General features: G+C 52.7%; 3 protein-coding genes across 3 annotated transcripts; 1 reads left to right on the top strand and 2 right to left on the bottom strand.

The window, feature by feature from the left end:
* Positions 1-2,726: 2,726 nt before the first annotated feature.
* Positions 2,727-7,240, bottom strand: AQR (RNA helicase aquarius; the record flags this gene model as incomplete). Its single annotated transcript, XM_036633050.1, has 5 exons — positions 2,727-3,184; positions 3,237-5,491; positions 5,539-6,358; positions 6,415-6,902; positions 6,957-7,240. 5 exons carry the CDS (start codon positions 7,238-7,240, stop codon positions 2,727-2,729), a joined length of 4,305 nt encoding a protein of 1,434 aa, XP_036502544.1.
* Positions 7,241-7,898: 658 nt separating this feature from the next.
* CGCS363_v001200 (Uncharacterized protein) lies at positions 7,899-10,726 on the top strand (the record flags this gene model as incomplete). The annotated part of the gene is made up of 5 exons (XM_036633049.1): positions 7,899-8,186; positions 8,246-9,058; positions 9,109-9,264; positions 9,323-10,225; positions 10,277-10,726. 5 exons carry the CDS (start codon positions 7,899-7,901, stop codon positions 10,724-10,726), a joined length of 2,610 nt encoding a protein of 869 aa, XP_036502545.1.
* A 347-nt stretch (positions 10,727-11,073) lies between these two features.
* GH5FP-2 (Glycosyl hydrolase 5 family protein) lies at positions 11,074-12,324 on the bottom strand (the record flags this gene model as incomplete). Its single annotated transcript, XM_036633048.1, has 1 exon — positions 11,074-12,324. One exon carries the CDS (start codon positions 12,322-12,324, stop codon positions 11,074-11,076), a length of 1,251 nt encoding a protein of 416 aa, XP_036502636.1.
* Between the last annotated feature and the right edge of the window lie 94 nt (positions 12,325-12,418).

The following is a 12,418-nucleotide window of genomic DNA, read 5'->3' as shown; positions in this document are numbered from 1 at the left end:
AGAAAAATTTAAATTGCTCTGGAGGTCGGTTTCAAACACGGACCCTGGATAGTGGACAAGGAGCAACACCAGAGTCGAGCAGGGCTGGACAAGGGCACCCCCAAAAACCACTACCCTAGTCGAGCTCACACCCCTGCAGATGCCGGGCTTCACGGAGCGGCTGACACGTGCACTTTGCCATCCATCATTGTCCTCGTCTTCTTTGAAGAGGTCTTCGTAGACCAGACTGCTCTGAGCGACTACCTTATTCCAGGAAAATCGTCATCGCTGCCATGGATATTTGCAGAGTACTAATCCCAATCCGATCCCAACTGGACAGCGGACGGGCTATTCTGCAGAGTACACGGCTTTCGCTGTTGCCACCGTAGCCATCGACTGGGTAGGTCCGGAGGCGATAGCAGTCATACACCCTCGCTTACAGTGTCCGTAAGCTCATTTGAATGACTGTCGGCCGCTGATCCTGATACGACAGGCTATGGTCTGATCTTGCTGGTGTTCTCACCCGTTGACACGCCCAAAAGAATTCCCCATCACTACGCCCCAGGTCGGCATCGTTTTCCCGTCAATCACCCATCACACGTGTCGACGCGTCGAGATGGGTAAATGAGAGCACGGCCTACAAGCCGAAGGAGATGAGATGGGACTTCCGACGGGCCTGCACGACTGCAACGGGCACCCACACGCCGAGCTGCTTACATGTATACTCCGTCTTAATGCCTCGTCTTGCGAGGGATCTGCGATATGCCAAGGTACCTGGTCCATTGCCCAGGCAGGTACCAGACCCTGGTACATTTGCCCCAGATCGCAGACGAGACCAGACCAGACGACACAGACCATCTGTGTAGGACGCTAACGGTTCTACACTATGGAAGTTTGCTCGTGGTTGCTCGTGAACCAGACACCCTACAAAACCAAAGGGACTAATGCTTAAACTGAGGAACTTAGGACCGGGCTTGGATGAAAGGGGCCGCGGAACGGGAGTTGTCGAAATAGCCAAAGTACGGCGCGCAAAGTGATCCCGTCGTTGAGGACCAATTTCTCATTCCACCGGTTAATTGATTGCATGACGTACTGACACGACATAGCGTGGTGGTCGTCGCGTCCCAACATTACCATCGCTCCAGTCAGCCCCATTAGCTACGTCCCGCTAGGTAGGCACTCTTCGTCTTGTCGTCCCTACGCTCTTGAAGTGCGACTCGTCGATGATTTGCCAGTCGTTCTCGCGGCGTCTTTTTCCTGCGTTTCCATTAAAAATATGGCCGATTGGTGACGAGTCACGCGTGTCAGACGCGTTGACATACATAGTTTAGGTAAAGAGGTTTCCACATCGGTGGTTGACATCAGCCTGTTGCCGAGCGAAGATGAACCTGGATAAGCACACTGTAGTGACAGGAGGCACTCGAAAGTTGAAGCAGGTAGATTTAGCTAATGACGACGCTTGGGAAGCCTCTACCAATTCTGTTGCTTTCCCCCGTCCTAGGAGAATGAAAGTACAGCGCTAACGGGCGGGAACACTATTTTAGACGTGGAGTGTTTGCTCCCAAGGGGCTTGCTTCAGGTTTGGGGCGAGTCATCTCTCTCTCTCGCTCACAAACTCATCCCATCGTTGCTTTTCACCTAGATGGCTGTATGGAATTGCTGCTCTCTTTCTCTCATTCATTGAGTGGTCGCACACTATTCGTCGGCAATTTTCTATTCCCCCTGCCACCTGCCAAGTAATGACATGTTCCGTGGTCTCCATGACACGCATACTCGCGCAAGCTGACTCTTACAGTTTTAACTTGGTCGTCTCCTGCAGTCACACAAGGTGCCTTGAACATATCCAAACATCTAACCAAGCATCCACGACCCGTTGCCACTCGCAAACCCTGGGCTGATGTTGTCAGCTTGCACTGTCACTGCTGCCGGTGGCGCGTTCGCTCTAGTTCCCAAGAAAACCCCGTCTTCGCCCGGCCTCGTTCTGTCCCCGAGAAGTCAGGCAAACTTCCATAATGCACCTGAGTGTCGTCACCATGCATGCTGCAGCGAGTATCTTCCCCGCTATTGAGGTTGTGGTCAAGACCGTAAAGGGCGACTTCGCGCGCACTGCTAACATATCGCAAGCCACCCCGTGAACCCGTGAACGGCTTCGCAGGTCCCATTTGCCGCTAGAAAATATGGTGTTTTGATTTGATACACACAAAGACTAGGGGCAACAGAAGTTTCCCAAGACTGTGTTCTGAGACTGTCCGTCCCCTGTTCCGGCGACTGGCCGTGCCACATTACCCTACCTCTATTTTTAGATCACAGATCCATTCATCAGTTGCCTCGTCCTCTCAGCGTCAGACATTCGACGACGTATCCTAGAAAACGGCAACATTTGTTTTTGTTTAGCTTGCATCAGCATATACTACATACGGGCCGTAGGCAAGAGCATCGTCATGAAGCGGATCGAAACGGTGTCCCAGGCATAGCAAGAGAAGCCGGTGGGATAGTGAAATCCCCGGTGGCCTATTGCATCAACATTACTTTGAATTTTTCTTGGTCCATATACATGTCCAGGGCTTTACCTCTCTCGTTTCATAGTCATCGCATAACCTCAAAACTTCGACAGGAAAAAAAGCCATCTCGGCGAGTTGATAATCAGATCCGCCCCGCTTCGACTTCTACTGATCGACACGCTTGCATCTTATCGGCAGGGGTTGTCCATCTCCAGAATTCCCCAGAGATGCCCCGCCGCGTGCTTGTCACGCTTCGGCTTCCTCAGCATCCTGGGGCTCAACGTCATCGTCTTCCTCTGCCACCTCTTCAACGTCGTCCAGAAGGGTCTCTTGTATCTCCATCTCGACCCCACCAGACATCGTACCCTCCGCCTGCATTTGCTTGACCTTGGTGTTGGTCATCTCATACACGTACTGCCCAAGATGCTCCACTCCTTCCATACAGACCTCCCCAGGTACCGCGTCCTTTGCGATACCAGCAAGCTGTCTGTCCGCCGGCCATAATTCGCCGGTAACTAGCATGAGTTTATCAGGGCGAGCCAGAAGCTGCTCGAACGCCTGTCTTAGTTCATAACAAGCCTCGAAGGTCTCACGACGGCCGAGGATGTAGAGGCCTAGACGCGCACGCGAAAGTGCTACTGTCATGCGGCGAATGTCTCGCAAGTATCCAACTTTCGATGTACGGGTCAGCGACAGAATGACGTCTGTGAGCTAGTTAGTATCAAGTTGGCATCAACTGGTTTGTTTCCAACTTACAGTCGTTCTGCTCGCCCTGGTATTTGTCCACGGTTGTCACAACCTTGGGCATGCCAAAGATCGTCTTGTTAGCGCATCTGTGGGCTAAGACATCCTTTACCAGGGCTCGCTGCCCAGCGTATGTCGTGAGAATGCTGATTTTTGAGGCAGGATAGCCTAGTAGACGCATGTACTGGTAGACAGCCACCGCATACTCTGCTTCTCCCAGATTCTGAACAAAATGGGGGGTAGGCTCTGTCTCTCCACGACCTTTGTAGTCAGGGACATTGATGAACTGGTAGTCGTATTTGAAGCCCGCATTCGCCGTGGTGTACTCGCCTTCACTCTCAACATGTGGCAGATTGCCAAGTTTGGGGTACCGCCACGAGTAAAGGCTGGCAATAGATGGACGAGCTCTTCCTTGTTGATCCAACGTGATTGTGGGTACCCCAAGACGAACGAGTCGGGAAAACAGAGACTGCTCAAGGTTTGTGTAGTGGCGGAAAGCTAGGCTCTGGATGACAGGAGAGTTCTGGAAATGGTCACCGCAGAGGACAACTCTTTGCAGAGCCATTTGTCCATTCTGGGGCTTCTGCATCGCCAGCGGGATGAAGTTCTCAATTTCGGTGATTTGCGCAGCTTCTTCCATGACCACATTGTCGTAGTGGAAACCAAGAGACGCAATCTCTGCCCGCCTCATAGCTGCATGAGTCGATGTCATGGCAATCACGCGAGCCTCGTTAGTGAGCAAATAGTTTGCCTTGTCTTTCTCACGGCGCAGGATCTCGAACGGTATCGCGTCAGCCAGTTCGGAGAAGATCTTTTCAATGTGACGGTAACATCCAATGGCGATTTCGAGAACGACGTCCCGGTCTGCGTCTGTTGGGAAGAGTGGTTGAGGCGCATCTGAGAAGAAGTGATGGAAGGGGAAGGCAGCGACAATGTTGGCAGCACTTAGTTCCCCGTCCTTGATCACTTCAGTAAACTTTGCCCACGCTGGCTCGACATAAACAGAGTTGAAATATCCAGCAGTTTCAGCGGAATTGCCATGGGCGCCTGGGGCTCCGAGACTGATGGCCAAACGGTTGACCTCCTGCAGATATCGATCTCGGTTCTCCAAGAAAGATTCTACCCTTCCATGTTTGCTGAAGTTGCCCTCAGTGTAGAGCTCTTCTTCGCCATGCCCAAGGCGGAGAAGATGGCGCTCGTCAATGTCGAGGGCCACAATCTTCGTAAACAATTGATTTAGGGCTTGATTGCTGTGTGCGATGAGTAGCGTCTTCTGCTGCGGGAAGTTGTGGTAGATGTTATTGATGATTTGCGTGGCAACGTCTGTCTTTCCCGTACCCGGCGGACCCACGATGACCGTAAGCCCGGGCTGCGTTCCTGAAGTGATTGCCTCTACTTGCGAGGGAGTAAAGCGCACCGTGTTCAGCTTCGGTGCGTCGACGGGATAAGGGCCCATGTTCGGAGGTCTGTAGGTCGACACCTTGACAGTCTCAACATCTGCTAGCAAGGCCGGCTCAGCACCACGGCGGCGTTTTTTGGAGGGTTTTGACGGTGGCTCCACTGTCGGTTTTTCGGCCGTTTCCAGCACGTAAGGCGGGCCAAAGCTCCCGGTGACATCGTCGCTTGGCTCAACGATCTTTCCGGGCAAGCTCCCCGTAAGATGCTGCCAGTCCAAGAAAGTATCGCGGTAGTCGATCGTCTTAATTCGATTCGGCAACTGCTTGTACGTCGCTCCAGCTGGGTCGCCGTACCCGAGGAAGACTTCATGAATCCACGAAGCAATTGGAACTTCGGAAAGCGTCAAGCTACGGATAGACTCCAAAACTGGCTTGAAGTTGTTTTCCCTTCCGCTACGGCGCATGATCAAATTGATCTTCGCATAGGCCTCGGGAGGGTTTGCTGATGATTTTTCAGCATCCAAAGCGTACGTTCTGGAATCCAATTTCAACTGCAGCCTCCGCCGGTTATCGTGATAAGCAGAACCAGGACGCACGACCTTGCCCTTATCGTCTGTGATCTGGATGATTTCAGCCGACCGGATGGAGATGATTCCAAGCTTTTCAGCCTCAGAATGTGAAGCGTCTCCGTTGGTGATGCTATTAGCAACGGGTGCCTGAACAGCAATAAGGAAAACCACGTCGTCAGGTCGTAGAGAATCCCACTCGCGCCTGATACCGTCATTCAAACGACGGACATCAATCGAGATCTCTGCCCGAACCAAAGATGGCTTATCATCACCTACGAGCGCCGGGGCGACTTCGAGGATGCTGGGTGGGTTAGTAAATGGTCTCCAACATACAACGCCATAACTTACGATGGTTTTGTTGTCGGCAATGCCATCTTGGAGAAGCCTTGGAAAGTTGTCTCGCCGGGTCTGCGGCTTTCGGGGCGAAGACGTCGAATGGCTGACTCCACGTCTTTTCTGATGCCGTAGAAGGACTCGGCGCGGTACAAGACCAACGACCTCCACAGAAAGTCACCAACAGACAGATACTGAAGGTTGAGTTTCGGTAGGGCAAGTGGGTGAGAACCATTGTAATCATCGGTCCTCATGATGTTGTTCTCAAAGAGAGACTGTTCAGTTGGGACCAGGCTCATGCCACGTGCTACTTCTTGGAAAGTCTTCCGCCTCTCAAACGCGGTCAGAATAACCTCGACGAGGAATTTCCTGTCGATGTTCACCTTGAAGGAGTCAGGATAAGTGGTCCGAAGACGGAGCAACCGTGACAATTCCACTATCTCTTCATCGATCAAGGGTTCCAACAGGCTCGAGAGCTCATCCCTTTTGTCGATGGAACCATAGTTCGATAATGCAAGCACCGTAAGCTTGTCTTTGAAATGCTTTAGCGCCACCTTCTGTAGTCGTGACAGATTTGCGCAATGCTTGTCGTAAGATTCTGTCCGGCTAAGCTGCGCGCCCGTTTGGTCATCAATCGTGAAATACGTGTAGTGACGGAGAAGTGTATGGAGATCTCGCAGCAGGCTTCTGTCTTCGTCATTGAACATGGGAGACAGCCTCATGGCAGACAAAACATGCAGATCGATCAGTAGAGAATTAACGTAGCGCCGAGTTGGGAGCTGGCTCTGCAAGTCGGTCAAGAACTCGACGAGGCGTTCGCAGTAGAGAACCTGATCTGGGCTTAATTAGCACAGAGAAACTCTCCTCCATTCCCTGACGCTGAAATCATACCTGGCTTTGCGTTTTCCGTGTAGATCAAACTCAAGAAATGCAGAATCAAAGTGTACAACCATGACCGATCGAATCGCAGCTTTGCCTTCGTGGCATCTTCAGCAGCATCGTATCTCTTTCCAGCGGCCCGCCATGCTTTCCGCACATGGGGATTTTGCTCAAGCTTTTCTTCCCGCAGCTCCTCCGTTGACAAGTTGTGCCAGATCGAGATAGAGACCAACGGCGCGCACTCCTTTCTCACGATAGCACAGTCGAGACTCTGGAACGCCGAGATCAAGAAAGATAAAAGGTGGGTTCTAATCGTAGGCGAGAGTGTCTGGTCGAGTGTCATCGAAAGAACTCGGCGGAATAGACTGGAGAAATCGTCGGGTCGATCTTCAAATATGCTCCAAGCCTCAAGCTGCTCGCGGCGCTTCACATTTACGAGGAGGACCACCAACAAAACGTGGTGATTGGACGATTCTTCTGTATATCCAGGCCATAGCCAACTTCACATTCTCGTTATTCAAGGCTATCATCAGCTTGCGTGTATGGTGGCATACCTTTCCAATGTCTGCAAGCTTTCCAATGTCAAGATTGACTTATACGGGAAGTCATCGTGCTCCAAAACATCCCAGATGTCTTGCTTCAAAATATCGTTCTTGACCTTGACCTTGGCTGGCTTCTTGGTAGCCTTGAGCCAGTGCTTCTTTGCTAATTGAGCAAAAGAGCTCTCGCCCTGGATATCGGCGACGGTCGGGCGATCGCCTGGAGCTTTTGTTTTGGATCGGGTAGACGGTGCAGCTTGAGCATCGCCGCTCTTCTTCTGCCGCTTGGCTGTGGGCATTTCTGGCGATGTTGATCAAGACAAATTGGGCGCCAAGGTTCGCGGTCGCATTCCGAATCGAGAAAATAGAGGTACGGGGTCGGGTCGGGATGCGCGCAGGCGCAAGTGTTGACAATGTCGAGATGCTTAGCCTGAGAGCTCCAAAAATTTCAGCCTTGCATTTCTGGCAGTTCATCCATGGATGCCCGTTTCCAAATTCCCCATGCGCGACGCGATCCTTAACCCCTGCTGACTGGCTGGAGGTACCTAAAAGTACCTTCTGGGCCAGGCCAGTTGGAAAGTTCCGTCAGATGTGCCTACCTTACCTACCTAAGGTAGGTGCCTTACAGAGCCTCCACTTTAGTGGCACTTTAGTGGATGATGGGACCGCGACGGGCCATTAGCGTCTCTGCTTCACTGCACCGTGTGTTTGTTTCCACTGCGATACCTATTACCTGTGCTCTGAACAATCGATCCTAGAAAGTCTTCCACTTCTCAGCCTTGCGCGAACGTCACCGCTGTCAACTACCTAACGTACATACACCAACAATTTCCACCACCCATATCCACACGAACCTAGGACGATCACACTCAGGTGGTGCTTCCTTGCGAATGGCACGCGCCATCGATCTCATCCGCAGCTTCTGATCCGAGCACTATCTGCCACGCGAATCTCGAGATGCCGGCCGCCGTTGCGTCGCACCGACACGAGGTGCCTGGAGTTGTTTCCTTCGCAAAACTGCTGGAAGGTCTGTTGGCCCGGTCAACGGAGGTCAAGTCCACGCCCGCAATCGAACCCGCACTGCACAAAGCAGACTTTGGCGATCTTGACAACCAGCTTGGCTATGTGCTGGAGATCTCGCAGCCTGCCGGAGAGGAAGATGCACCCGCCACCGGCGCCCAGAGCAAGGCGCAGCAATTCGCTATAATTGAGACTGCTGTGCGGGACATGTTCAGCAACCTAATTGTACATCAACTTCATGAGCAATCCTGGAATCAAAGCTAACGAGCGGCCGTTGCCGACAGGCTACAACACCGATCGAATCTCCGGATTTCGTTAAGGTCTGGAACCTTTTTGATTTGCTCATCATACTTTCTGACGAAGAGAAATGCGATCCCGCGTTATTGTTCTGGTTGGTGGAGGAGCTCTTGGACAGCCAAACCATTGCCGGATGCCGGAAGATATTTGATTTCCTCGAATCGAGGCGAGAAAGGATCACTGTCAAGCACTTCAAGCAAAAACAGTTGGTCATTCTGCGCAGCTGTAATGAGCTTCTGCGCCGTCTTTCTCGCGCGGAGGACACGGCATTTTGCGGACGGGTGTTTATCTTCATGTTTCAGAGCTTTCCTCTCGGCGACAAAAGCTCCGTAAACTTGCGAGGCGAATACCATGTTGAGAACGTGACCGTTTACGATGACCTCGGCTTCAAGGACGACGACGCTGCCGATCAGATGGACGTGGACCAGCCCAAGGAGGTCGCCGATGTGGACGCGAAATCCCAGACGAAGGCTGTCTCGTTTGATGCCAAAAAGCCAGTCCAAGCCGATCAGCCACTCGACCCAGATGTGTTGTACCCTCTTTTCTGGTCTCTCCAAGAGACATTCAGCCAACCAAAGAAGCTCTTTGAACCAGATAACCTGGCAGGTTTCAAGCGCGGCTTGGAGGCGACCATGACCTCCTTCCGAGCGATTCAAGCCGAGCAGGGCCAAAGACCGCCCAAGGCAGTAGATGAGGCCCAGCGAAGCTTGAAGCGGAAACGAGAAAACGCAGAAGAGGGTGACCTGGCAAATTCATACAACCCAAAGTACCTGACCAGTCGGGATTTATTCGAGCTAGAGGTATGTTTCGGCGCTTCGATGGGGGAGAAATCGTGCTCATTGCTTCGCAGATGAGCGATATATCGTTTAGAAGACACATCCTCGTTCAGTCTCTGATCGTCATGGACTTCCTTCTATCCTTGTCTAGCAAAGTGAAGGAGAAACTAGCCGGCAATGCGCAGAATAAGTCGGTCATCTACGTGGGCCAAGTTCTTAGCGACGAAGATGTTAGTAGCTCTTGGTTACCCGAATCCGAAGCTCAGGAAAGCTACTAACGCGTGGCAGACGAAATGGGCGACGGAGACGAAGAGGGTCATCGTCGAGAAGTACCTCAAGCATGGGACTGACGGCCCGTACTTCAGCCGTGTTGTTGAGACTGTTCTCGCTAGAGATAAGAATTGGATTCGGTGGAAATCAGAGAACTGCCCATCGATAGAGCTGCCGCCAGTGTCTCCTGAGACATTTCTCGAGGCGAAGAAAGGCGCACAGCGCACAGCTACGAAGAAGCGTCTGAGATCCATGCCAATGGGTTCTTTGCCCCTTGGCTTCCTCGAAGAGGGCAATGAGGAGACGGCGATGCAGAAACTCAAGGCCGAGGAGAGATACAGCTTGCCGGAGCTGGAGGGGTTCAAAAGGAAGATAGCTGACGATGACTTCGAGATCGAGATGCCCACGAACAACCAAACAAAGGCCGCTGCCGTCGAGAGCAAAGCCAGCAAGAGTTGGCGAGCTCTCAGAATAGCCAGCAAGACAAGGCTAACTTTGTTTGACAACATTGATGACCCAGACAAGATCGATGCTATATTCGAGGAGCCTATTGATGCAGATGAGGCCGATATAGCTGCGGAAGAGGCCCCCAATAGCGACGAAATGCCAGCAGACAAGCGGCCCATCATCATATCAGGGCCACCAGGAGCTGGTATGGCATCTGTCTTTGGCCTATTGGCTGAGAAGCATCCTGGATTGTTTACACGAGTGCCTCGACACACCACCAGAAAGGCGCGAGAAGGCGAGGTGGGAGGCCAACATTTTCACTTTGTGGACGCGCAGGCCTTCAACATGATGAGAGACGGCGATGCGTTGCTGGAGTTCACGACTGTCGGTGATATGGACTATGGTACGAGCAGGAAGGCTGTAGAGACCGTTATCGAGGGAGGAAAGGTCCCGATAATGTACATGGATAGCGAGGTAAAACGTCACCGCCATCGTCGTCTTCGAACGTTTCTAATCATTTCACAGGCTGTTCAACAGGTCCGGGACCTTGGCTTCGCAGCTCGGTTTGTTCTCCTGCTACCACCTAGTAAGGAGGTTCTGGAAGAGCGGGTGAAGAAATCTGGCAAGTACAAAGACGATGTGCAAAACATCCTCTCCAAGTCTGCCCCCTATTTTGACACGGAGTCAAATGTCAAAGAGGGCTTTGACTTGGTTCTGACGAATGAGGATCTTGAGTCAACCTTCAGGAGTTTTGAGTGTCACATCTACAGCACGCAAGAGGAAAATGTTGCCAACGGCCAAGCTGGTGATGGAGATAAGCCTGTAGCGGACGAGGCGGCCGAGGCTGACGCCGATGCACCCATGACTGACGCACCGTCTGATGTACCACGAGCCGAAGAGCCTGCGCAAGATAAGGAAGCCGAGGTGGAGGGAAAAGCCGACCAGTCTGAGGAAGTGAAGGAGGCGACATCATAGAGTACCCCGCGCCCAAGTGGCTGTAAATTATAGATACTCATAACTGAGGTGGCAGATGTTTGATACCCAAATACTGATAAATATCCGCTTCTCGGACTCACCCGTCGACCCTGAACAGCCCTCATCTCATTGTTTCGAATCCTGTGAAAATCTTGAATTCTGACCTCCTTTTGCACAGGCTGGTTGACTTCCATGAGAAAGAACTCTTGCCCCGATAGTCCGATGACGACATGACAAGAGGCGAGACAGGTATTAAAGATAATAGGGGAACCATTAGGAGCCTCGTGGCTATATGCATAAACCTGTCAGGAGACGCTTCGATTCCTGTCATCCGTCCAGAAACTATTCTACGGGCCCTGTGTCACGGAAAAGATATTGCCCAACAAGCCTTTGACTAGTGGGTTTCTCCATCCCTTCCAGTCACTGTCCAGCGCCCCCCACGTCTCGTTGAAATCGACGACTTTGTTCCGCACATAGTATGTCCCCTGAATCGCCCACAGTGCCCAGTCCGCATCGTTCCCCTCCAGATACCCAACAAGGCAGGTCAAATAGGCGTGGTCCTCGGCCGATAAACCGTCCTCTGGGCCGCCACTCATGCCCACGCCAAACTCGGACAAGAACAACGGGCCGGTGTAGCCTTCACCCTGCTCCAGCACAAACCCAAACAGGGCGCCGTACTCTGTGCGCTCGACATTGCAGTCTCCAAAGCTGGGCGTCGTGACGGTGAAGCTGTAGCTGTGCGCCTCCCAAACGTTCTTCCCCTTCCAGGCCGACGTGTCTAGCGTCTTTGTATGCAGGGGTGAGAAATCGGTGGCCGAGTTGAGGCCGCCGATGATGACGAGCACGTTCGCATTCGCCTCATGAACCGCCTTGGCCCCGCGGGTCACGTAACCGTACCACTGGTCGGCGGCAAAGGGGATCTGGGTCCATGTCGCGCGGAGCTCGTTGCGAATCGATATGGCGATGACGCCCGGTCTCGTGGAAGCCCACATCGATACTTGCTGCAGTCCCGCGAGCCACTCGTCCGTATCAAAGTAGCGACTGTTGGCGGCCCAGTAGAACCTGGCGTCCTTCCACCACCCGTTTCCGTCGTCGAGGTTACAGCACCAGCTTGCTTTGCTGACGTGGTTGTCGAGGATTGTCATGATGTCTCGCTCCCAGAGGACGTCAATGACGCGTGCAAACACATCACGCTGCGTGATGTTCAATTCAGCAAGGAAGGGGTTCTTTTGAACCGCCTGGTCGTAGAGCTTCAGAAGGTCTGCCTCCGCGACGCCTGCTGCCTTGGCACCATTCGTGAAGGAATCCCGGACCCCGACATCCGGGTTCAAGGCGTGATCAGTTGAGAATGTGAGACGGACGCAGTTGAAACCCTCTTGCTTTATCCAATCAGCCAGGTAGTCGATAGACTGCTTGTGTAGGCCCTCTGGAAGGTTGACCTCCATGTGGCCCGCCCAGTTGATGCAGCGAAGCTTGACGCGTTTGTTGGCGGAGTCCGTGATCCAGCGACTTGTTGAGAAAAGAGGTGTCTGCGGCTCTTGAGTGAGGGCGGGAATGACGAGCCAGCTTAAGGCCCATAGCTGAAGCAGGAGCCTCATCTTTGCGAGAAGTTGGCGGGTGACCCCGTGATTGGGCTCGGTACAAGACCCAACGGGCTTGCCAGTAATACAGCCTCTAGCCAGGATACTCGGG

The sequence above is a fragment of the Colletotrichum siamense genome (genome assembly GCF_013390195.1).
Source record: "Colletotrichum siamense strain Cg363 chromosome Unknown KSG_Cg363_contig01, whole genome shotgun sequence".
Lineage (NCBI taxonomy): Eukaryota > Fungi > Ascomycota > Sordariomycetes > Glomerellales > Glomerellaceae > Colletotrichum > Colletotrichum siamense.
Note: the sequence above shows the minus strand (reverse complement) of the source record. Positions and strands in the feature narration are given on the sequence as shown.